This window comes from Micropterus dolomieu, linkage group LG18 (assembly GCF_021292245.1).
Source record: "Micropterus dolomieu isolate WLL.071019.BEF.003 ecotype Adirondacks linkage group LG18, ASM2129224v1, whole genome shotgun sequence".
Taxonomy (NCBI): domain Eukaryota; kingdom Metazoa; phylum Chordata; class Actinopteri; order Centrarchiformes; family Centrarchidae; genus Micropterus; species Micropterus dolomieu.
The window spans coordinates 18,162,439-18,187,864 of record NC_060167.1 but is presented as its reverse complement, the minus strand read 5'-3'; the positions used below and the strand labels follow the sequence as shown (position 1 = coordinate 18,187,864).

The following is a 25,426-nucleotide window of genomic DNA, read 5'->3' as shown; positions in this document are numbered from 1 at the left end:
GGGGGGGGGGGGGGGGGGGAAGAACTGGTCTGTTTCTCAGTGGTCCAAAGTCCTCTTTTCTGATGAGAGCAAATTTTGCATCTCATTTGGAAACCAAGTTCCCAGAGTCTGGAGGAAGAATGGAGAGGCACACAATCCAAGATGCATGAAGTCCAGTATGAAGGTTCCACAGTCTGTGTTGGTTTGGGGAGCCATGTCATCTGCTGGTGTTGGTCCACTGTGCTTAATTAAGTCCAGAGTCAGCGCAGCTGTCTACCAGGACATTTTAGAGCACTTTATGCTTCCTTCAGCAGATGAGCTTTATGGTGATGCTGACTTCATTTTCCAGCAGGACTCGGCACCTGCCCACACTGCCAAAAGTACCTAAACCTGGTTCAATGACCATGGGATTACTGTGCTTGATTGGCCAGCAAACTCGCCTGACCTGAACACCATAGAGAATCTATGGGGCATTGCCAAGAGAAAGACGAAAGACATGAGACCGAACAATGCAGAAGAGCTGAAGGCCGCTATTGAAGCATCCTGGTCTTCCATAACACCTCAGCAGTGCCACAGGCTGATAGCATCCGTGCCGCGCTGCATTGAGGCAGTAATTCATGCAAAAGGGGCCCAAACCAAGAACTGAGTACATATACATGATTATACTTTTCGGAGGGCTGACATTTCTGTATTTAAAATCCTTTTTTTTTTTATTGATTTCATGTAATATTCTGATTTTGAGATTTTGAATTTGGGGTTTTCATAAGCTGTACGCAATAATCATTGAAATTATATCAAATAAAGGCTTGAAATATCTCACTTTGCATGTAATGAGTCTATAGAATATTAGTTTCACCTTTTAAGTTGAATTACTGAAATAAATGAACTTTTGCTAATTTGTCAAGTTTCACCTGGAGAGAGATATAGCCGCTACCACCATATCTATATTTTTCTTCTAAGTCCCTGACTGTAACTTAGATCATATACAGGATCTAACAAGAACTTTCAGAAGTTTATGCCTTGCTTTTCATTGGTCCAATTGAAAGTTAACAGTGGCTGATGATCTAAACACTTGAAATATACAATAAAGTTGTTTATTTCCTGACAAAAGTTAAATATGATCAAACATCTGCTGTATTTTTCAGGTCAGGCAGTTGGACCAGCTCTGAGGCCTATACTGTGAAGCAGGATTTGACTTTAGTGACGGTAACTTCAGGGTTAACCCTGGGTTTTCAGTCCTATGATGGTGGTTCACTTCTTTCTGGGATACATTGCCCTGATGTATACTGTCTAGGAGTGCGGATGAAGCAAAGTGTGCACAGCCAACCAGCAGTTTGGTGCAGGACAAAAGCAGTATACAAAAACGTCACCACAGTCTTTATCAGGTAAAGACATTGCACAAGATGTTGCATGCCAAGATCTTTTGGCGCTTTAACCACTGCTTTAACTTCAAACCATGTTATCTTCTCTTCTTATACTTGGCTTGTGTCTTGAAATGATACCTAGACCTAAAGGAGGAGAACTTAAGCTGAGCAGGTGAAAGTGGTTAACAGATGACGTACACAAGCAGTTGTTTCAAACAGCATTTATTCTTGTGTGAGAAAATATCGTCTCAGGCAGATTATAGATCTTGCAGTACAATTCAAATGACAAGATCAAAAACCTCCCGTGCCACCCAAGAAAAACAAACAAACAAAATAAACTCGTAGACTAGTGCGCTCACTGCTGCCTACAGAGTTCAGGTCTTGTGCCACCTCACTTCTACAGAATATGTTCTGACATGTTGGTGAATACCATCACTATTACAAAGAGCTACTTAGCATCATACATAAATCTTTTCAATATTATACTTTTTAAATAACACTCTCAACTGCCACATTATAAATTAAAATCTAAATTTGATTTTTGCATTCCTTAAATTACTTCATGTAAGCCAATATAAACATACATTTACATATTTACAAAACTATACACATGCACCTTTACTACACCGAGGTTGTATTCATATATGTATATACTGTACACACACGCGCACACACACGTTTTTGCCATTTATATGGCTCCAGGAGTCAACCAATCCTACACATTTGTTGTTGTTGTTTTTTTTAGACAGACCATTTGTGCTTTTCAAGTCATTTCAGACAGATTTGCTAACGATTGCAAGTTCTGTGAGTGATCGCAGTAGACTCTGTCATGACCACAAAACAATCAGCTTCACTTCTATAGTGGCTTCACATCTTACTAACCAAGTAGCTGCACTGGGTACTCAGACATTCTAGTATAATAATACAGTTTCACAATATGGAAAAATAAGTAAAAGACCTTTAAAGTCCCACATACAACACATCATAGCTGGACTAACAGTTCAAGAATGTTTGCATTGGCAGCCCCTCAATACTTCTATTGATTCCCATCTTGTTGTATCAACTGAGCAATTCCCAGAATTGTTGACATAAAATGTGCATATCCTGCAGGTTTGATGCATTTCCTTTTGAATAATGCTGTTTATTATCAGTAGTAACTCAAAGGCTGGATCCTACTCAGTGGTAGGTAGGATCTGAAGAAAAGGTTGGGGTTTTTTTAAGCTTGGTGCCTTTTACATTTATTTTGGGAATCAAATGTTTATGTAATATTACTGACATTGCTTAGAATTAGAAAATTATTTTCTGACGGCAAAAATTATAATTTTCCTCCACAGCTGTCACAGCCAAACTTCCCTAGAGTCCAGATGTGACGTGAACATTAAGTGGAACTTTCACACTTCAAACACAGTGACATTTCAATGGCAAATACAATCTAAATATGTTTTGAATCAAGACAATCCCTTTGACAATTAAATATTTACACTCTTTTCTCACGCAAGTCTTGACTCACTTTGGCCTAAAATAAAAACTTTATATTAACACGATCCCAACAGTGGTTGTGTAATTTTTAAAAATTACATGAATAAATGAACAAATTCATCTAGGAAGATGTTTTCCAGCATGATTTCTCTCCATTTTAAAATAACAGTTTTATGCAGAAAACCTTCAAATACCAACAACTGTGGCTAGCATTGATTAAGCTTCTAGACACATAAGCAGGCGACCTGTTTAAAAGTGATTAAATCTTGAAACTACTTTATATAAAATTGGAGGGAGTGAAGTTTAGATTTCCTCTCACGTGGTTTAAATGTACCATGGCCCGGTCGTATGCAGTGTGTACAGACTTGCGAACACTGGGTTTCTTGCCTTCCATTAAGCGCAGTTTGTCCACAGTGTCATCCATCCCCAGCGGCAGTAGTTTGTTCCGAGGGAGCCATTGCCTTAAAACCAAGAGGGACAATTTTCAAAGTAACCAAGACTACTCCAGATTGTTTTAAATTCAGCATGACGATCAGCCTGCCTGTCTGAATCTTACCAAGTTCTTTTGGTGTCAAAGAAAAGCACTAAGAAGAGCTTTTCGCCTTCTTCTGTTTCCCTCCATTCGCCTAGTTTGAGCACCTCCACAGGAGGCACTGGAATGGGAATGCCGTTGTGAAGAAGCCCTTCCTGGGGCATGTCTGGGTCAACAATCTGTAAAAATAAGTTATGTCAGTTAAAGTTGACTGCATTATTATATTCTTCATGGGATGCAATGAGGCGCTTTCTTTGCACTACGAGCCAAAGAAATGCTACAGTATGTACACCATCAACTGAAACAACAAATACATCCTCACCATTGCCGGGTATGATGGATATCCTCTGCATTTGGCCCAAACTAGGTCCAGGGGTGAAAGCTCAGTCTCACTATCTAAAGACAGAAGTGTAGACTTTCCTGTGAACAGGATATTCCAATATATCCGATTAATTCGTGTTCATGACAGCTCCTGAGCCCAAGAGAATTTCATGGAATTGTAATGTTCATGAAAATTGTAAACTTTAGGTTTTTGTGTGCGGAATCGTACATTTCGCATCCAATAAAAACACACAAAAACGGAGGCATTTCACTGTATTTTGACTGCCTTCTCATCATACACACCAGACCCAGTGATGTCTCCGTTCTCACTGCTGGGAACTTTAGCAAGTGCAGGTTTACCACGACTTCGTTTGGGTGGGGGGACACTACAGCTGTAAACAAGAGGAGAGAGAGAAACAAGAGGTGTGGGTGAGATTTACGTGAAGAGTACAATTTATGGTGAGACTGTAGCCACAATTCAATTCTTGAGAATATCAAAGACAAGGGGCCCCGTGCAAAAACTATTTCGTCTGTCTTGCTTTTTTCTTCAAGGTTTGCTAAATTCAGAAATGCAGATTTAGAAAATATTAATAGTACAGCTTCTAATGACATCCGAGCAGCTGAGCGATACTGAGACGGATGTAAAGAGGGAATAGTTTGGGCTACCTGAAGTGAGATGCTAAAAAAAACGGTCTTTCTAAAGCTGAGTGTTTCACGACTAATATGAGAGGCGAGGGGACGTGACACTCAGAGATATCAGACGAGAGAATATTATTGCCTACAGCAGGTGATGTTACACTGTCAGTTGCAACAAAGGATGATACTGTACAGTGACCGCAAGGCAGCTGTCAACTACTGAAATGTAGAAGTTGCTATACCAAAATAATCATTAAATCTAAAAATAACTCAGTAAATTGGTAATATATAACCAATTTTCTGGGAGGCAATATTACATTTGCATTAAGTTTGTTAATTTGTACAGATATTTTTTTATTTAATTACTTTCCGCTTCATATTTAAACTCCAAATTCATTCAGATAAAGCCACTAATTCTTTAGTCACTAGTGTATTTTGGCAGCCCCATTAAGACAGACCATCTGTACTTGACTCATATGACAGGTCGGCACCACTTGTGAATTTGCATGTGTGACTGTGTGCTCACTTTAGTTTTTGGTCGTCATCATCATAGTCTGCAGAGGTGAGTTTTCCATTTGTCAGGCCTAGCAAAAACACAAATGAAATGGTGGTAAATACAGGCTTTCAAGAATCTCTCGCTGTGGTATAGTGATCTATTTTGTCCTCACCTCTGTCTCTGGGTGGTGGAGGAAGTTTGTCTGCTTCACTCTCTGAGCTGTGGCCTCTGGACCTCAGGTGGTGTGAGGAAGGAGAGGGGGGTGTAGGAGAAGCGTTTGGAGTGGGAGGTAAGGTGGTGATGTTGGTCACACTGGGTGATTTGGGGCTGGCGGGGGTGCTATCCAACCCGTTTGTTTTATCCTCAGATGTTTTCCCATTTTGCTGTGGGGGGCACTTGTTCTTTGCCATTCGTGCCCCATTTTTAGCTTTCTTAAACAGAACTGATGTGCGGCGACCAACTCCAACCAAAGGCAGAGTCGGGGTCCCCAGCGGAGTGACCTCGTGAACAGCCTCTGGTTGTGAAGATGGCGTTTCACCGACTTCAGCCTCATCTTCACCTTGGCTTTTGCTTCCACTGCGGGATGACCTCTGACGCTTGTAGGAGCGTCCGGGTGACCTTCGCCCTCCAGTTACGATGCCCAGGACAGGGGGTTCCAGGGGAGCATCTCCTGGCAGCGGCGATGATACTGGGCAGGTAAGTTCTAGCACGGGAGGAGAGTCATCTGGATCAAAGAGAAACTTGTGTCAGGATCAAAAATGCGGCTGAAATGATTAGTTGATTTATCTTAAAAGTCTATTTATGAATTAAAATCCCCAACCATTCACTGGTTGCAGCTTTGTTTATGTGATGAATTACTGCTCTTCCGTTTTATATCATTGTAAATTGAATACCTTAGGGTTTTGGAGTGTTGATCAGACAAAACAAGACATTTGAAGACATTACACTGGACTGAAAATTGTAATGTCCTTTTTTCCACAATTAATTAATTGATTAATTGTGTATAATAAAAAATGCACATTAATTGCAGCTCTAATTATGAATAATGTATTAACAGTGTCATTACTGACTAAATTATATTAGTAATGGCCAAATGACGTTCAAGAAAGGTAATTAAATAATACAGAGTAAAAAAAAAACTTTTTACCTGTCCCAGAGTTGGACACCGCTGACAGATGTCCATTATCAACAACTTTTGTCTTCTCTTTTTTCTTCTCGTCCTCCTCTTCTTCCTCCTCCTCCTCCTCCTCCTCCTCCTCTCCTTCATCCTCCTTGTCATTGCCGTTCACAGACTGAGAGTTTTGCTGCTGATGGTTCATCTTCTGTCTGAGATTGTTGATCTCTCGGCGCAGCAGCCTAATGCGTTTGGTTCGACCGCCACTGGTACGCATGGATGTAACCATGTCCAGTTTGTCCAGTAAGGCCTTCAGCTGTTCGTCTGTGGTTAAGTGCAGTCTGTTCTCTGGGTCCAAGAGAGAGTCCACTGTAGAGAGTATAAGAAGAGAAATAAAAAGGGTGGATTTACAGATGAGGCATGAGAGTTATGCTCAAGACATAAACTGACAGTTCCCACACTGTACTCACCGTCGTCCCACGTACAGTGGTAAAAACCATGTTTGTTCAGAGTCTCTGGGAGGTGCATCCCAGTGGTGGGGTCCAGGCCGATGCTCTGAGACTGCCTGTGGGCGTGACGGAGAACGGCTCCACCCACCTCCCGCAGTTGTAAGGCTGCCTTGTGAAACATTGTGTCCTTGGAGTTGTACTTCAGACAGTTGGAGATCACAAGTTCAAAATCCTTCTCTAGGTCCGCGATGGAGCAGTAGGCATGTCCCTCCAGTTTGGTACGCATGGTGGAGAAGTCCATGGGTTGGGAAATAAACTCCAGGTAATCTGGGACCTCCATGGATCATGAAAATAAGACTGTTAGCCGAGCCAGAGTAAAGCCAAAAGCAAATATGCTGCTGGAATGAAAAGTGTGTATCTAAGCAGAGTGTTTTCTAACCACACCAACCTCTGATAGATTGACCGGCTGAGAGAAGATTTTTGCAGTGTCCTTCTCTTGCAGTTGGTCCAAGGTGGATCGCAGGAGCACCAACGCAGGGGTCAACTTCAATTCAAGAGCAGCCTGCTGAATTTTCATCTGAAGAGTGATGATGTAAACACGCAGGGGAGAGAAAAGGAAGCGCAAGGTCACTCTTAAACGTTCAAATGAATAACATATGGTGAAAAGATGAAAGGCAAAGTTGACCAGAGTCTATTATAGTACACTAAATAATTATAGCTTGCCTTGTGTCTCACACTTCCTCTGTAACGCACCTGTTCTCTCTTTAGCCTCTCTCTCTTGCGGATGAGCTCCACCAAAAGCCGCGCCCTTTCCAGGTCTTGCCTCAACTTTTGCCAGTACCGTAACTCCTCTCTCGCAGCACACAGCTTCTCATCAGGCTCCTTCTGAACACAAAGGAAAAAGCACAAAGAGATCAGACTTCTGACTCAGCATTTAAAATCCATCAGTCTTTTCTGTAGCTTTTTTTTCTTTGGAGATGTGAGAAGATACTCTAGCTCCTTAACACACTGCAGGGCAGGTTCCAGACTCTTTTTGGAAAGTTTATTTATGAGTCTCCAAGAAAATCATGATTAGGTCACAAAAATCCAAAACCATAATGGATCCGTAATTTCAATTCAATCAGCCTGCAATAAACATTTTTATTACAGTAAACTATTTTTTTTATGACACCAAATTCAAAGCCACAACAGCGACATTACTGTTAAAATGTCTGCTGTCATTTGTATGTAAATCACTGAACCTTTATTTTATAGTTTAGCTTAAGGCGTCCCCTGCCATTATAAATGACATGGCAATAAATTAAAAACAATATCCATAACTTTTTCACACACTGTCGCCCTCTGCAGTTGTGAGAGGTCTACAGCAAAGATAGTAGAGCTGCGAAGGGTTGTGTGGAAGCCGGCCATCTATCTGAATCAGCCTTTGCAAAGTGTTATGTCTGGACTTATGTTTTGATTTCAGCGTGTGACAATACAAACATGGTGTGAAGTGGTTTGATTCCAGTAACTTGGCTGGCTAAGTTCTAAACAGACCTTATTGGTTCGGTGACTGCCTGATGCTCTAAAGACTGTAGATGTAAATGTGATGGTTTAATCATTTATGACGCTTCACCACACGGATGTATTAACTACATCAATGTGGATACCAGTTTTAAAACAGGTCTAAAATATGAGCATAGCCACAAATGCACAAAGGATGGTAAAACCACATGTTCTTAGCTTGCAGTCACATGTTTAAATGCAACAAATACATTTTCAGTAATTCAGAACACTTCTCTGTGAAACATCCCAGGGTCACAAAAGAATGATAATGAAGATAACAATACACTGACTACTGTGCTGCATTTGTCTTATTCTCAAATTTTCATTTTAATACACACACACTGTCCATCATCTCTCTCCTCACCTGCTCTGCAGTCCTGTGGGTCTGTAGATGGGAATGAAGTCGGCGTATTAAAGGCATCCCATTTCGTGACTGTCGTTTCAGTAACCAGTAGTTATGAAGCCTCTGCATGAACTGATTTTTCCTCTGGACTTCAACACCTGTGCAGATCCTGTTCAGCCTGTGGAGAGGTTATACAGTTACACATACATTACATTCATTAAAACCTGCATGATCGCATATAGCACCACACACATATGACCTCATGGTCATTTAAAGTATAGATACATATATTGGATCAAAACCTAATTAGATTAGAGAAGGTAAAACAGTTTCCTTTAGATCCCTGTAAGAATATTAATAATGTACTGTAAGGCAAAAGACACTACAGTAAATTAATAAGGTACGCTGCGTATGTAAATTCTGACAGTATGCAAATGTCCCACCTGTGAGAAGGGATCTGAGGCACGAGCAGCACAGGCACAGTTGAGCGGCGTGTCGACCCACCAAACCCTTTTGTATTCTTCTTCTTCTGGCCCTTGGTAGCCTTCTTACTTGGTGGTGAGGGGGGGCTTTGAGTGTAGGACCTTTGACCCCGGTTACCCCTGCCTCCCACCAGTCTCCCTTCAACCGACTCGTCTCCAGAGCCGTCCCGCCGAGACCCCACTGGAGAATGATGCTCACAGAAGGCAGTCTTCTTCACAGAGAAGGTGGTACCGTTGACACCCGTCTCCCGGACTGGGTCTATCTTCATAAACAGGCCGGCCTTCTGGGCGCAGGTGACATGAAATGCCCTGTAACAGTTAGCTTTGTGGCACTGAATGGATGCCCCCCTGCCTTTCTGCTTACACAGGTAGCAGGTGAGCTTCCAGCGAGCAGGAGGGATGTTCTTGACCCCCTCAACAGGCTCCAAAAACACAGTGTTGGCAAAGCACACCTCCGGGATCCATATGGCACAGACAACGTGGGCCCAACGTCCATCACTTGTCTGTTTGAAGGCACCTCCTCGGTTGGGACAGAGCACACAGTCTACAGGACGGGAAGGGGACTGCAGGCAGCAGCGGCACAGCCACTGACCCTCCGGTACGTAGGGCACACCGTAACACTCCTGGTGGACGGCCAGGTTGCAGATGTCACAGAAGAGGATGACATTACTGTTCAGACATTCGTCATCCAAGCAGACGCAGCAGAAAGCATCCTCGTCAACGGCACTCTGGGACAGCGCCTGGTTGCGGGACTCCAGGATGGATTCCCTCTCCAGGCGGTCAATCAGCAGTTCAAATGTGTCTGGAGGTACTGAGGCATGGCCGTCAGTCACCCTCTTTTGGTTAACCATCTCCAGCCAGGCCAGGTCCTCCTCGTCCATGTCGTACTCAGCCACACTGTCCTGTTCCTCCAGTGACTTTTCTATGTAACGATAATAGGCTGCTGGGAGAGGAGGCGCCTCAGAGGGGCAAACTGAACTCAGCACACGAAAGGTGGGCTCAGGCAGAGGGCTTTGTTGGGACGGGTGCTGGAAGGAATTAGCAGGTCCTGTGTGCTGCTGTGAGCCAGACCGTTGGTTCTGGTGAGACGTATTTTTCCCACTCTTCCTGCTTTTACTGTTTGAGGGCTTCCTCCACGATCTAGTTTTACTCTGTGTTTGTTCACTGTTCTCCTTGTTGCTGTTGCACTCAGCAATATCCTGGGCCATCATCTCGTCCTCCGTAATAACCGGCAGAGGATCTGTGATGTTAATCCGGTGGAGCCTTCCCTCTAGGTCCACTTCCACTATTTTCTGTGCCTGAGCGTACGTCAAAGTTTCCCTGGATGGAGAGAGCTGCAGTCTGTAGGGCGAGGGGGACCGCAACTGGCCAGATGACCCCCTGCCCCTCCCTCTCCCTCTGCCTCGACCCCTACCCATGTTGAGTCCGCTAACAACTGTGTCACATTCCCACCTCCTCACCTTCCGCATGGGAGTTTACACCAGCTCCCTAACAGACACAAAGAAAGAACAAATATTGAACGCAGTGAGTCAGGTTTCTGTGTAAACACTTTCTTCTTTTGTGCAATTGTCTATTAATATTCACAGTAGCTGTTGTTTTTGTCATTATGGCATGTTTTCGTACCAAGTGACCACTGTCTCGATCTGAATCTGATTTTACTGCAGAATGACTACTTCGTTTATTATTAAGTGTCAGTGTTGGTAGTATTATTGTGCTATTTTAATTGAAAACCTATGTAATGCCATGAAAATATTATTATTATTCACTGACCGGTGAATACATAATTTGTTCTGATATCCAGCTGTCCCAGATTACCACACACATTGGGAGCCACTGATAGACTGTGTGTTTGTATGTGTTCCTGTGCACAAGTTAATTTTTAATCACACCAAGGATGTTCATTATTTTAATTTTACCTCCTTCCAATACAAAGTATATTTTCTTGAGATAAAAAATGCTATGTTGTAAGAGAAAGAAGCCAAAACCTGTGGTTGAAATGTTATAAACAATTCCTTGCCATTGTAACTAATACATTAGTATTAGTAAAAATCTGTTATACAAATTGTTTTATATTCTATCAGTGTGCCTGCAACAAATGCCGTTTTACCCTGATTAATTATATTCCTTTACTCCTTACATTGGCAGCAGTAAAGCTGCCAATGTAAGGAGTGCCATCTTATTTTGCCGTTTTGTTAAGATCTGTTAATTGTTTTGTTTTTGTAATCCTGGAGCCAACAGTTACTATGGAAAAGGGGTCAACTCTCCTGCTTTAAAAACACAACATGTTACAAGTACTCTTGCTGCACAAACACAACCACAGTAAGTTGAACTGCTTGCATGCGTGCAGCTCAGCTGTCTCTCCATTGGTCCAATCGGGAGTCTGTAACATTGCAACATCTCCCTTCACCCAATCAAATGCCAGCATTCTCTATTTTTTTTCCTTGTTGCTGTGCGTAGTTAGGTTGAAGAGCGCTAAATACCAACCCGAGTATCTAACATCTGTCAGCCATTTTAAGCGCACAACAGCAGAGACAACATTTGGACTGCAAGTTGATTAGCAGCCCAATTATACATGCCAACAACAACCAGAAAGCTGACGCACTATATGCACTGTGCCTGAATGCATAAATTAATTGCATGTATACATTAGATCACGGCACTGCAAACGTGTAACGTTTCAGGTATCGCTTTGTACTCCAGACCCCTGCAAAAAGATTGTCTCTCGCTGATGTGATAACGTTAACGTTACTCGGTCGGACAGGACACACAGAAGTCGTGTAACAAAACGGCAGATTTCCTAAGCAGCCCTGAAACATGCTGAACATATCAGATTGGTTTACCTTGTGAAATCGTCCTCTGCAGTGCGAGTGTCAAATCAGAATAACTGCACCCTAGCTAAATGTCAGCTAGTGACAGACTACAGCCAAGGCGGACATGCTAGCCGTTAGCTTAGCTAGCCGGTAATTTCAGGAGCGATAGCGTCATCTTCACCGCTTCACTTCTCCGCTGTGACTTCGGCCAAACACACAAACTCGACCCGGTTCCATAGTTATGGTTTAAACCTTTCAAACGATGCGGGTTCACAACTTAAGGGCAGCAAAATCCCGAAGATATCAAATTAATGTTCCTTGGATGAGGCTAAATATTCAGTCAAGATGGCTTGAAAAATACGCCCCTTTGGAAAAAAAACACCTCAGCCAATTGCAGGTCGCCGCTTCACCGCGAACGCAACGCGCACCGATTTGTGATTGGTCAAAGCCATAAACCGAATTCATCGAACTCACTCTGGAGCTCATAACAGAAAGAAGCGATGAGAAAAACAACGACACATATATTGCGCGCCTTACGGCATCGTCTTCATTTCCCATAGAGCCCATATTTAACCTGTTGTACACCTGCTATTTCTGAAGCTTGTAATTTAAACAATCCAATATCAAAATGTAATAACCACACTGTAAAAAAAAAAAAAGAAAATATGTCCTGCTGATAGATTAGCATACAATAAAGTGACGTTTATATGTTGGATTTTAGAAATATGAGTGCTATTCACTACTGGGCAATTTTTTACCTGTTTAATTATATTGTAAATCCTATAATATATAATTATTTTCCTTGGAATTAGTAGTATAACAGAACCATCCAAATTAGTTTTCAGACGACTTTTAACTGTATCACAGTCTTCAGCAGCAGATGGAGTTTGCTCAGATGTCATGGAGGTGGATATGTTGACATGCAAACTCAGTCGCTGTTATGGTTTCATCCACAGCACTTTAAGACATTTCATCCATGTTGGTTTAAAGGTTAGATATGAAAGTTTGTAATTTCATTGAAACCTTCCCCCAAAAAGCTTGCAAGTGTACCTTGAGCTTGGTCTGTTTTATCAAACATTTAGATTTCAAAGCCTCATTCAGAATACCAGTAATACATTTCTGTATGTCATGACCTCAGAATGTTGTGCTTTCAATAATATTGAAACGGACCTGACTCAGTATTGTACAGCTGAGCTGACAAAAAACACTTCATACTGTTATGGGTTTAAAGTCTGTCAAAGCAAACATTTCTGCTAAATTAAGTTCCTCCACTGGCAGGAGTCGATGCACTTACTTCAAGTCACAGGATGATCACGTGCCAGTGCTGAGATACTGGCATGTCCACCATGCTAGCAGGCTTTTGTTGAATTTATTCACATTATGACTCAATTTATAATCTGCACGATGTAGCTCAACTGCGAAACATAGACTTCCATTACAACTTGAATCATCTCTAACGGAATAATTTGTTAAATATTAAATGTTATATATTATACTGTTATGCATTAGTTGCATAACTTGCTCTAAAATTATAGCTGTCAGTGTTTTTAACCTGCAGCCATTTTTATGAAGTACAGCCTATTGGTTCGGGTGTTTGGACTGAGCAAGCTTGGTAGCATACCTGTCATGCCTGCCTGTATACTTGCTATTTCCTCCTCCCTGTAGCTTTAAACAGATTGGTAGATTTTATCTGTTCCCAATGCCATAATAAAAGATTCTTACTTATTCAACATTTTACTTCTTTTACTTAGCCTCCAACATCTTTCCAAGGTCATCACACTTCTACACACTCACAAAGATAACATGTTTGGTTAGGTCTGCATGAATATGTTCTCTCAATATGTTTTTTCTCTCTCTGCGTTATGATTATTCCTCAGGGCCTTTCTGTGGTGTGATTTTATTTGTCCTGAGTGCTGTAATGCTGCAAAAGCTGATGTCACCACTTGCTATCCGTCTTATACTGAGCACAAACATCTCCAAATTAATCTAATACACATGTAACATTCATACAGGAGTCACCTATCAGGCCAGCATGATCAGATCACAGTCCGATGTTATCAAATTTTTACCTTTTTATGTTCATATATAGGTGATGTGCTGAAAAAAAAGATGCCAAACATTGGCATGGTAAACATGTTTTAATGTGGTATATAAAGGCAAAATTAAAAGTATAAAAAAATGACCGAAGGGTTAATCTATATATGCTTTATGTATGTAATTCATTGTCCTAAAATGGCTTCAACACTTCTACTTACATAATGACTTTTTAAAAATAAACTTTAGATTTCTGTAAGTAAGATATACAGATATACAGTGTGCGACATCTATTCACCTTTAGGCACGGCTAATATATATATACAGTATATATATAAAAACAAACCTGTGATGCTGTTCTATGACAAGATGATTTAACTGATGTTTATTTATTCATTTATATTATTAAGATATTCTTCAGTGATTTTTAGTATAAATTTAATTGTGTTCCACAGTGGAAGTTTTATGTTCGAACCTCATACTACTTCTCTCCACCCCTTCAAATCTTTCCCACTTTCTCCACCCACAAAAACTTTGTTGGCTGTCTTAGCACATTTGAATCTGAAAAACTTCAGATCACACTGCATCACAGTCGAGCTCACTGGGGTCTGAAATCTGATGCGCTAATCCAGCTCTCCCATCTTGGACTCTTGTCAGGTAAGGACAGCTATCATATGTACTCTCCTAAATGACTGTCGGTGACTAATTAATGTGTTGATTTGATTCACATGTTTGCATTTGTTTAAAAAATGTCTTGATACACATTTATTACATTTATCCATGTGATTCATCTGATGCACAGCCAACCACTAAGTGTCATTTTATAACTTGTAGGATGCAAATCAGGAGAATCAGGATGCTGTTTGTCTTCTTTGTCTTGTGTGCTGGGTTTTTCCTGGATACGGGAGTGTGCACTGCAGGTGAGGAACAATTTTTTATCACAGGTTTTTACTTATGCAGAAATAATTTTAACACACCCAGTCAGTATAAGAGATTAAACCAAGCTTGTTAGCTAACACTGACCAATTTACAACCTCAAACCATGTTGAAAGTGACTGAATGTGCATTGATGTAAAAGTTGGTCTGATTGACAACATTCGAAAGTGCTGTTTTGTTTGTAATTCAAAGTTTGACCCGGTCACTGCATTTGTAATTCTGTGTGATGGCAACTTGCTTTTTTTCTGTGCCAAATTCTTCATGTTTTCACAGCTGGATTTGGTCGAAATTTCTGAGACTTGACGAGACATAAATACATAAGCAGTTAGCTCGGATCAGTATCAAAGTGTAGCGGCACATCCTGTCCAACTCTTGTAGAAAAACAGAAAAGGAAGCAAGCCAGTTGACACTCTCACAAAAAACAGTAATAAATCAACTGTATGGAGCAAACAAAGGCCCTGTGTTTCAGACTGGCCAAAAAGTGACAGCGGCTTGAAGAGCTTGTATACGTGTCATCTTTTGAAAAGGAGGATCTGATGGTTGTCAGGATCACCCTGTGGTGATGGATCCCCAAGGCCTTGGCCGAAATCAAGGCTTTTGATACTCTTTGACTGCCCTCCCATCTCACAGTGCCATGGCATTCAGAGTCTTTGAATTAAAACACTGCTCTAAATAGACTGTGGTGTGCAAATCGTTTTCAAGTAGGCGAGTAGAGTGGCCAGATCTCTAGGATACCGGAAACCAGTTGTGACCAGAAGGTCAATACATGCACCCCGAAATTCACCTCAGACATCTGCATGTCAGAGCAAAGTGATGGCCTATACAGAAAGGAATCTTTGCTTTTTTAGGGTGGACATCAGCTATGAAAAGCCTTTTTCAGTCAAAATACAACAATGCTGAGTTGCTATCTTAGCGTAATGTAATTCCATTACTTGCTGCTCCCTTATACCTTTCTAACTTTTCAGTTTACATAGTCTAGGGAAATGGTGCTTGTCTATCTATCTATATAATATATATATATATATATATACACACACACATATATAATGTACTATTTTCAAATATATCAAAAGAGAAGAACTAGGCAATACAAATCGAAATTATATAAACAATAATAGAGTCTACTTCTTTGTGATACCGTACTAAGGCACAGCAGTGGTTTGAGCTAAATTCTCGCATCAGAAAAGTCAAAGGATAATCAAAATTGTCATGATTCATCCTCTGGAGACTGTGAATGTCTGCAAAACATTTTATGCCAATCCATTTAGTGGATGTTGGGATATTTCATTGGATAAGTGAAATCTAAGACCACTGATTTATTTCCCGTCATATCTTCTTTCCAGTTTTTATAGACACAATAAACGGTGCTTGTATCTAAATGATATCATTCTAATGTGTTTCTTACTTGTCCCCTCAACATCAGTGCAACCAGAGCTGAGAATCACAACAATAAAGGTAGTTAAGTTAATTTGTTTCTTTTGAGCATGGTAAAGGTTAATACACAAATTAAGATAAAAAACATTTCACTGACTTTTTACATATTTTCTTTTAGCAAGAGCCATATGCAATGCCCAAAGGCACACAAATGGAGGGTTTTTGCATGGACCTGCTGTCTGAAGTAGCCAAGAAAGTGGGCTTCAAGTACAAAGTGCAGCTGGTGAAAGATGGTTCATACGGCAGACAGGATGAGAACGGGAACTGGAATGGGATGATTGGAGAGGTGGTGAGAGGCGTGAGTACATGCAAACTGACATTTGGATGGGTCAAAGGGAAGCAAATCACCATGCAAAAGCTTGAATTACTCAGCTGGCATCTGTGACTCACAAGTGACACATTCAAAATGAAGTGAATATGTGGTGTGAACAATATCACCAGGGTTGTTGTTGCAAAATAAAATCTCTTAAAGAAGCTATTTATGCATTATCTACAGGAGGCAGACCTTGCGATTGCTCCGTTGACTCTCACAGCAGCTCGCGAGAAAGCGGTGGGGATGACCAAACCGTTCATGCAGACAGGAATCAGCATCCTGCTGAGAAAGGACATCTCAGAGGGAACAAGATTCTTTGATTTCCTGACCCCCTTTACAGCTGAGACTTGGGTCGGTATACTCATTGCCTACCTGGGGACCGCTGTTTGCATCTTCATAGTTACCAGGTTGGTGATGTTTCATTCATTTAAAAAGGTGATCATGATGATTTATGTATTGCTATTTATTAGTGTGAAGAGGATTTAAATATGAATTATACTTATTGTCTGTGGATATTTTCACATTACTGCTGGCAGTGGAATCCTCTTGAGTCCACTCACATTAATATGTAATATTTTTATGCAAATGCAGACTCAGCCCATATGAGTGGAGTCAGCCTCAGAGTGAGCAGAACAGATTCAGCCTTGTCCACAGCCTGTGGTACACAGCTGGAGCTCTGACTCTACAAGGTAAACACTAACAGCAAAGCCAGACACTTTGTATGCCACCAAAGAGAAAGCAGAATCTCTAGGCTTAATGGATTTGATTGTTTAATTGTTTCTTTTCTGCAAAATTCTCTCTTTCTTGGCTTTGTGACATTTTCATTTTTACTGTCTTCTTTTTGTGTGGTCAGGTGCTGGTCCTCACCCCAAAGCTCTTTCAGGACGTGTCATCTGCTGCAGCTGGTGGTTATTTACTGTCGTCCTCCTGGCTTGTTATTTCTCCAACCTCAGCTCCTCTAAGACCGCTGAGTCCACTCACCTGTCCGTGAAAGGGTTTGACGACTTGGCCAATCAGGACATGATTGAGTACGGCTGTATGGCTGGCTCTTCCACCCTTGCCTTCTTCAAGGTACAGACATCAGATCACGTATGGATCCCCATCTTACTGCTGTTTCTCTAATTCTGTTTTTCCTTCATTCAGAATTCAAACAATCCAGTGTACCGCAGAATCTATGAACACATGGAGAGAACTAAGAGTTTTGTGTCATCTATGGACGAAGGGGTCCAGCGTGCAAAAGAGGGAAACTTTGCCTTTATTGGAGAGTCTGTTTCTTTGGACTTGGCAGTAGCACGCTATTGTGAACTGGTCAGAGCACATGAAGTCATCGGCATGAGGGGATACAGCATTGCTGCCAACCTAGGTTAGGCTACTCATTTCATTAAACAATGACAGTTAGAAACTTTTTTAAATAGTATTATTAACATTAAACTTTTCAATTTCCTCAAGGTTCACCCATCATAAAGAACCTCAGTGTGGCAATTCTACAACTGAGCGAGGCAGGGGAGCTGGCTTACCTGCGAAGCAAGTGGTGGGCCAGCAGCTGCATAGCAAACAAGGCCAAGTCTTCAGCTGTCCAGCCGCACAGCCTCAAGGGGATGTTTCTGGTTCTTTCCCTGGGCCTGGGGCTGGGAGCACTGCTGGCTGTTCTGGAGCTCACCTCCAAGAGCCGCAGAAGTGCAGCTGAGCAGAGGGTGTGTGAGAGTGCATTAACAAATCACATCACTTCTGTCAGGCGAATAAAACATCCATCTCCAAGGTGTTAACTTTTCCGACTCTTAGTCAAACAGCCTTGTTTTTTGGTCCACACTGTGTATTTGTGTTTATTCAGTAGGAACTGTTTCGTAAGCTTGAAGGCTGTAAAGTTTGCTCAACCATTTAAAGATAACATAATCTGTTTAAAGCAACTGTCATTTACCAAATTGTTTTTACATCTGCTGTAGGAAACCAAAATGCAGATGACAGCCAGACTCAGACAGTTATGCTGCATCCACATAATGATTTGATTTGTTTCACTACAGTTTATACTTATGTCCATCCCACAGAAATCCTGCTGCACTGTGATGACTGAAGAACTGAGTTTGCGCTTGAGGACCAGCAAAGCAAACAGACCCCAGGAAAATGTTGACAAAGAAAAAGCATAGAAACATTCTGGAAACATGTTGTTTTAACAAACTGAAAACTTGACTCATTTTTTTAACTTTTAGTTCTAGAATTTGTTCTAATGTTTGACAGAAACATTAACTTAATTGTAGCTTTTAAATGTTCTAACCTGTAAAGATATATCAGATAAAAAATAAACTATTACATTTTAAAGTAAAAAAACTCACATTTTAATCAAAATAATCAATTTATTGTTTTTCAATTATGAACGCTACAATTTCAATGAAAAAGCAAACCGTATACTTTAAATATTATAAAAAATAATTATTAAAATGATCATTGATTATACTTAAAAACTGAAAAGGTGACTAACAAATAGTGCTCATGGACTTGTTATTTTTTCTAAGTTACTTAGGCTACTTTTTTATGACTGCATCATGCTGTTTTGTACAGTTGGCAATGGCATCACATAATTTCAACAATTTCTTTTAAAACATTGTTACATACATGAAAACTTTGTTGATTGTAAACATTCCAGCATCATGCATACAACAGTGTGGATTGTAAACATTACAGCAGGCCTAAATTAATAAAAACGGTCTAATTGTGTAATTCTGCGTGGTGTCTTCCCATTTATCTAGAAAGAAAATCAGAACTGCTTTGTGACTGCATCCCCCTCACCGTCCTCCCACACCTCCTTTTTGTTTTTGTGGTTTCTCTCTTTCTTCTTCTTCTGAAGGACGTTGTTGTCTTTGGAGTCACAAATCTAAACTGTGAACTAATCTAAAATAAAAATAAAAACTGTGAAAACAAATGCCATGATTTAACACAGACACTTTTGTATCCGCAATTCTTATTCTTTTACTTCTGCAAATGTGAATCACACATCATCTATGACTCACCATTTAGAAAAAGTGGCGATTTACAGCGGATCTCTCTCATTCTTTGGTCAAAAAGGGCCTTCATCTCCCTCTGCAGGGTGCCCTCACGTTGCTCTGCCCCAGCTGGCACACAGGAGGGCACAAACTCCAGGCTGTCAGTGCTGCCGCCACTGTTGGATGTGCTGTCAGACAGGCAAAGGCCGTTGGGAATGGGCCTTACCTGGCTGCTGTAGCTGCTACAGTTGTGTGCTTGCTGTGTCTGCCAGTGGAAAGCAGGCTTGCGGTTCACCATTGGCGTCTGATGAGAGGTGTTCTGTTTTCGGGGGCAACTACGTGAGCGGGCCTTTGTTCGTATTGGTGTGGATGGTCGGGGGGTGGCTGGAGCCTCTAAGGTCCGTCTCACCCTGGCAGGGGACGATGGAGGGATAAGTGGATAGGATTTGGCTTCAGGCTGGAGCAGAGGCTGTGGCACGGGCTGAGGCTGAGGGAGTGAATCTGTCTGACTCTGAGTTTCTGGTGGTTGCTCAGGGTCAATGGCAATGTCCTTATCCTGCTCTGGTTCTGTTGGTAATTCCTCAGATTGTTCAGGCCGCTCAGGTTCAAAAGTCTGAACTGTCTCCTGCTCAGCACAGCTTGACTCTAGTGATTCTTCAGGTTCAGTCTCTAACTCTTCTTGAATTGGATTTTGGCTTTCCACAGCAGGATCATCAGGACAAGGAGCCTGGGAAGAGGTGTCAAGGTCAAAGCTATCAGCTTTCACACAGGGAGCAGCCCCCATGTGGTGGGAGTCAGTGGAGGCCATCCGGCTGAAGATCCCTCTCCTTGTCTCTGGTGGTTCATGAATTTTAACTCTGTGAGCTCGCCTCACTGGCTCACTCATGGCCCCTTTGTGGATGGCAGCCTTGGCTGCTGGCCCTTGTGCCAGAGGAGACATTTCCCCATTCCTGCTGTCCTGAGAGATGGTGTCCAGATCCCTGCGGAAGTACAGACCACGTCCATCTTCTGAGGACAGGACAGAAAAGTCTAGAGAAGGCTGCTTTTGATGACCCTTTATATGCCTCTGGGCTGCTTTTTGGATGTGCTTTCTGGCCGCTTGCACTGCATTTGTGGGTTTGCTCTGTTTCACAAAGGACACCAAACGTTTTAAGAGAAGAGCTGATAGATGAAGCTTGACAACAAGAAAATTATATTTGTGAGTTTATTTAGAGTAGCTTACTTTTCCTGTTATGTCATTGATGGAGACATGAACAAAGATGGACGACTCCGCCATACCTTCCAGGTACACATGTCGATAACCTACAAAATTTGCATTAATTTGCATTTCCTGTTATAACCTAAATTTCATGCATGGGGATGACATTTTTGGAAATATGTTTATTTGCTTTCTTGCCGGGAGCTAATTAACATCTTATGACTTGTTTGTTCGATCACTACAAAATCTTAAGTCTACAAATGACAAGTTATCGTTTAACAAAGGTTTATGTGTGGAACTATTTCTTGGCCAATTGCAGCAACTTCCTGCAGTGTTGTCTTCATGTTAAGAATCCAGGAAGTTACTACAGGATACAACTTATTTAGTAGTGAGTTTTTGCTGGTTCTTTTGGAAAGGGCTAACCTAATGGTACTTTCAGACCAAAAGCAAAGCGAGTGTTCGGGGCGGTGAGTTTACATTCAAAGTCAATGCAAAGATGCGTAGAGCCGCGATTTCCTTTCGGGCGGCGCGAAGCGACGCGAAGGGGGCGTGCCGGTGACGCGAAGACAATGCGAAGGAATTCGTGTGAGTTGAATATTTTCAACTCAAGTGAGAAATTCACATGAAGCTGAGTCGTGATAGCCTACCAACGTTGAGATTGTCCGTACGTCATGACAGCTTTAGAGCGTTGTGTGGAGAGGGTCAGGCAGAGCGGGCGAACTTGGGCTAGAGGAGCAGGGAGCAGTGCTCCAGCTTTTGGACAACTAAACACCAGTGGTCGGACTGGATTATGCTCTGACAACTACGCCGTTTGCTCGAGGGAGGAGCTCAGAGTAAACTCCTTTTATTAAATGAGCTTTTTACTTTAGTTTTTGGGATTACAATGTTGATTTATCTTCACTGGAGCTTCTCAGCAGCTAGATTCCATGCACATCCGGTTCCAGTGTTGTTGTCAGTGTCGTTTGGCACTACTTCATATTTATATAAAAACCAGACAAAACTGGACATTTCTGGGAGAAAAGAAAGCGAGGAGGTTGAACTACCTGGTGAGTTAAGAAAACATGTGTATGTAACTTTATTCCAGCTATCTGTCTATGAAGATTCTCAGTCATCCAGGTCATAGTTATCCAACGAAGGTTAAAGTCAAGGGCAACTGGACTTGGTTGAAGATACTGGAAGACGTTTCGTCCCTCATCCAAAGGACTTCTTCAGTTCTGACTGACTGGCAGGGAAACTCAGCTATTTAACCTCAGTGGGGTCGTTTGCCAGGATCGTCGATACTGCTGGTTCGTTAGTATTCCTGGTTGCTGTAACGACAGTCGTTACAGTCATTAGGACTACCTGAGGCCAAGACTGAATGACCATCGTTGGTATCTTCACCTGAGGCCAATAGGTTACGTTAGTTGAGTGTCCAGGGAAGTGATGAAAGGACAGCATTGTAAGTGGGGGATAAGCGGTGGCGTAGACCCCCTCCTCTGTTCAATGACGGCTTCTCGACCAGGGTGTAGATGGCTTCCTTGACACCTCTTTCAAACCATCCATCTTCTCTGTCTAAAATGTGCACCTGGTGGTCCTCAAACGAGTGTCCTCTGTCCTTCAGATGTAAATAGACTGCAGAGTCTTGACCTGAGGAGTTGGCCCTTCTGTGTTGAGCCATGCGTTTGTGTAGTGGTTGATTAGTCTCCCCAATATACAGGTCTGTGCATTCCTCACTGCATTGGACCGCATACACTAGATTGCTTTTCTTGTGTTTGGGTGTGCGGTCTTTGGGGTGTACCAGTATCTTTCTTAGTGTGTCCTGAGTTTCTCTGATACTCCAGACACGTATGGAATCACAATGTTGTTGCGTTTGACCTTCTTTTCCTCCTCCCCTGTAGTTTTGTTCTTCTTGGATCTTGTGGCTGTTTTCACAAAGGTCCATTTAGGGTATCCACAGGGTGTAAGTGCCCCCTTCAGGTGGTTCTGTTTATTCTAGCTATCGTTGTACTTTACTGTGACCAAGTTAGCATAGCATAGCCCTGATCGATCCAAACTCCATTCAGAAAACAAACATTTTAGAAGTTGTTGTCCTGCTGTCTTCATGACAGAGCTGACCACTGACACCTGACAAAGCATGAATTCATATGTTTAACAAATCTACATCATAAAGTAGTTATTTCGGCATCAGTTTGATCCGTTTATTGCTATTTAATCACAGCAAAATGTTTACTTTGGGTTCATACAGCTGTAGTAATGGCAAGTTGTGTTTATTCGCGCTATCGCGTTGTTTGTGAACACTCCAGGGAGGTCCAGCGATAAAACCCCCTGCGAGGAAAGCGTGGATTAAATTCGCGTTTGGTCTGAATGCACAGTAACTGTTTCTCCCTGTTTCCAGTTTCTATGCTAAGCTAAGCTAACTGACTTTGCTGTAGCCTCATTGATCTGACACACATGAGAGTAGTATCAGTCTTCTCATCTAACTCTCTGAAAGAGAGATTAGAGAAGATACTTTGAAAAAAAAACTTGCACACATAGACTTTGCATTTTTGTGTGTATGAACAGATATCGTATTATGTAATTTACCTGGCATCATACTGCGGAAAGCAACAGTCCTCTGTCCAATGAAATCTCGTCCAATAGGATCATGATCCCACACTTCGAAACGCACCAGGGCGATCTGCGGCATTTGAATGTTGAAGACGAGGGTCTCCTCCCACATTGGGTTGAAACCTGAGTGACAGTAGAAGGGAAGGTACACAGACTGAACTATAGGAAAGGACTGTCTTGTATGAGATTTGAATTGTAAGGTGTGTTTTGTGCACATACCATTATCATCCACCACCCTGGTCTGCTGCTTGGAACAATCAACAGGTATACCGATTATCTCAACCTCAACAAAGGGATCGATAATCTGAAAGAAAAAAGATATTTTTAAAAGGTTTGCCAGGTGTCTCAATAATAGATAATGTCTGCAGTATGTTGGCCTCACCTCTCCTCTGTCCCCAAACACTGAGTCTTTGGGTTTGGGAAGCTGCTGCCCACTAATGATCTTCAGCACTAACTGAGTCTTTCTGTGTCCTGGTAGCGGATCCTCCAACATGGGGTTAAAGGCGGCTGAGAAAAAAGAAGAACTTTGACTACCCCTTCACAAAGCTACCATTAACTCACAATCTGCATATCCACAAACCTTTACACATGCACTTTGGCCTCAGAATATATCCACAGTTTCCATTGCTTGAGAACTTGGCTCGGTTGAGTTCAAGCATACGGCCCTCTGTTTGATAATTCATTGCAACTAAAATGAAACATCAACATACACATAAATGAAACGCTGCTGCAATACTAAGTATACCTCTCATTGTCATTTTAAAAAGTGCAGTCTCCGTGACAGTATTACCCATATGGCATCCTTCATTCCAGTATGGCTGTGGGTTGAAGTTGCTCGAGTCCACTCTGTAGTTGGACGGGTAGACTCTTAGAAGTTGGCGCTGGTTGAAACGCACCAACTCACCTGGCTTCAGCTGGATGATCTGGTTCATAACAGTCTCGTTGAGAGATGATACCTGCCAACTGTTAGCAAATGCTGCCAGACAGAAAAAGACCTGCCATCATACATCCATTCCTTAATATATAATGAAGTGTAAGATTATGCGTGTGATAAAGATAAAAGATTTCAGGTTTGATGTTCACTTTGAAGACCCTTTACCTTGTGTTTCTATATCATGCACGCGGACTGACTTTGTGTACTTGACCAGGTCAGACAGAGCTCGGGACAACCTCATTGTTTTCCTCTTCCTGAAGGGAGAATTATACACATTCACAAGTGTCCAGTACAGTACATCTGCCAATACAAAGAGCATTAAATGGCTAAAAATGACATTCAAGCCTTACTTTGGATGGTAAACAATTTGCGTCCTCTCCCTGCTGTTGCTGTGGTCTGACTCGCCATCAGACATCATCTTATTTTTCACTCTGATTCTCTTTTTCCTCTGAAAAAAAGAGAGTAGTCACCAATGTTTACAAATAAATCATTTTTTCTGATGGCAGGAAAGTGGTGGTCATATCAAAATAGGTTGATAAAATAAGCAAAAGGCTGACCTTCCGTTTGAAGCTCCTTATGATCGATCTACCAAATCGTCTCTTCTTCTTGGTTTGATTGGCAGAGGTAACACTATTTCCATCCTAAAACAGTTAAACACAATACATAATTATGATTCTATCTATCTATCTATCTATCTATCTATCTGTCTGTCTGTCTGTCTATCTATCTATCTATCTATCTATCTATCTATCTATCTCTCCGTCTGTCTGTCTATCTGTCTATCTATCTATCTATCTATCTCTCCGTCTGTCTGTCTATCTATCTATCTGTCTATCTATCTATCTGTCTACCTATCTGTCTATTTATCTATCTATCTATCTATCTATCTATCTATCTATCTATCTATCTATCTATCTATCTATCTCTCCGTCTGTCTGTCTATCTATCTATCTGTCTATCTATCTATCTGTCTACCTATCTATCTATTTATCTATCTATCTATCTATCTATCTATCTATCTATCTATCTATCTATCTATCTGTCTACCTATCTGTCTATCTATCTATCTATCTATCTGTCTATCTATCTATCTATCTATCTATCTATCTATCTATCTATCTATCTATCTATCTATCTATCTGTCTATCTATCTATCTATCTATATTTATTTGCCTGTGCGCTTTCGTCATTGTCATCTTCTTCTTCTTCTTCCTCATCACCAGTGTCTTCATCCGACACGTCACCCTCCTCTGCATCAGGTTCAATGTTTGCTGGCAGCTTTTTCCCCTGGACGATAAGAATTAATGATTGAATATTGTAAGTCCATTTGTGATAATTTCGTGTTTTGTGTGCTGCACATTACAGTTTTTGTTGATCGCTTTGGTATTATTATCGCTATTATTAAGTACTGTATGTGGTAAAATTTCACAGCTCTTACTACAAACTCCCATCACACTTACAGAGCA

General features: G+C 41.5%; 3 protein-coding genes across 7 annotated transcripts in view; 1 reads left to right on the top strand and 2 right to left on the bottom strand.

Annotated features, from left to right (window-relative positions):
- Positions 1 to 1,549: 1,549 nt before the first annotated feature.
- brpf3a (bromodomain and PHD finger containing, 3a) lies at positions 1,550 to 11,918 on the bottom strand. Of its 5 annotated transcripts, none has more exons than XM_046076526.1 (13): positions 11,578 to 11,918; positions 8,699 to 10,225; positions 8,277 to 8,433; positions 7,124 to 7,255; positions 6,819 to 6,947; positions 6,407 to 6,704; positions 5,955 to 6,290; positions 4,980 to 5,531; positions 4,838 to 4,895; positions 3,979 to 4,067; positions 3,677 to 3,774; positions 3,379 to 3,533; positions 1,550 to 3,283 (listed from the first exon to the last, which is right to left on the bottom strand). In XM_046076526.1, exons 2-13 carry the CDS (start codon positions 10,204 to 10,206, stop codon positions 3,100 to 3,102), a joined length of 3,696 nt encoding a protein of 1,231 aa, XP_045932482.1. In that variant the 5' UTR covers positions 10,207 to 10,225; positions 11,578 to 11,918; the 3' UTR covers positions 1,550 to 3,099. The 5 variants fall into 5 exon arrangements, with proteins under 5 accessions (XP_045932482.1, XP_045932480.1, XP_045932483.1 ...); XM_046076524.1 differs by having other exon boundaries at positions 6,392 to 6,704; positions 11,578 to 11,917; XM_046076527.1 differs by having other exon boundaries at positions 3,677 to 3,750; positions 6,392 to 6,704; positions 11,578 to 11,917.
- A 2,483-nt stretch (positions 11,919 to 14,401) lies between these two features.
- si:dkey-183j2.10 (glutamate receptor U1) lies at positions 14,402 to 18,979 on the top strand. Its single transcript, XM_046028560.1, has 9 exons — positions 14,402 to 14,501; positions 15,941 to 15,972; positions 16,070 to 16,249; positions 16,448 to 16,671; positions 16,856 to 16,953; positions 17,118 to 17,335; positions 17,408 to 17,627; positions 17,714 to 17,958; positions 18,310 to 18,979. The coding sequence occupies exons 1-9, from the start codon at positions 14,417 to 14,419 to the stop codon at positions 18,406 to 18,408; spliced, it is 1,401 nt and encodes a 466-aa protein (XP_045884516.1). The 5' UTR covers positions 14,402 to 14,416; the 3' UTR covers positions 18,409 to 18,979.
- A 279-nt stretch (positions 18,980 to 19,258) lies between these two features.
- Positions 19,259 to 25,426, bottom strand: part of plch2b (phospholipase C, eta 2b) — a 15,209-nt gene continuing 9,041 nt past the window's right edge. The window contains 11 exon segments of the mRNA XM_046075253.1: positions 19,259 to 20,365; positions 20,465 to 20,544; positions 23,003 to 23,149; positions 23,246 to 23,330; positions 23,409 to 23,533; positions 23,607 to 23,714; positions 23,817 to 24,002; positions 24,126 to 24,214; positions 24,311 to 24,408; positions 24,518 to 24,601; positions 25,340 to 25,364. Coding sequence (XP_045931209.1) covers positions 19,259 to 20,365; positions 20,465 to 20,544; positions 23,003 to 23,149; positions 23,246 to 23,330; positions 23,409 to 23,533; positions 23,607 to 23,714; positions 23,817 to 24,002; positions 24,126 to 24,214; positions 24,311 to 24,408; positions 24,518 to 24,601; positions 25,340 to 25,364 — 2,134 coding nt within the window.

What these genes read in the sequence shown, in the direction of transcription:
- brpf3a (XM_046076524.1), bottom strand. Translation starts at nt 10,206, where the DNA reads ATGCGGAAGGTGAGGAGGTGGGAATGTGACACAGTTGTTAGCGGACTC. An exon ending in CCTCAGATCCCTTCTCACAG is followed by an intron (nt 8,434 to 8,698) that starts GTGGGACATTTG and finishes ACCTCTCCACAG; the next exon opens with GCTGAACAGGATCTGCACAG. An exon ending in GATGACGACCAAAAACTAAA is followed by an intron (nt 4,068 to 4,837) that starts GTGAGCACACAG and finishes TCTTGTTTACAG; the next exon opens with CTGTAGTGTCCCCCCACCCA.
- si:dkey-183j2.10 (XM_046028560.1), top strand. Translation starts at nt 14,417, where the DNA reads ATGCAAATCAGGAGAATCAGGATGCTGTTTGTCTTCTTTGTCTTGTGT. An exon ending in TGAGAATCACAACAATAAAG is followed by an intron (nt 15,973 to 16,069) that starts GTAGTTAAGTTA and finishes ATTTTCTTTTAG; the next exon opens with CAAGAGCCATATGCAATGCC. An exon ending in TGGAGCTCTGACTCTACAAG is followed by an intron (nt 16,954 to 17,117) that starts GTAAACACTAAC and finishes TTGTGTGGTCAG; the next exon opens with GTGCTGGTCCTCACCCCAAA.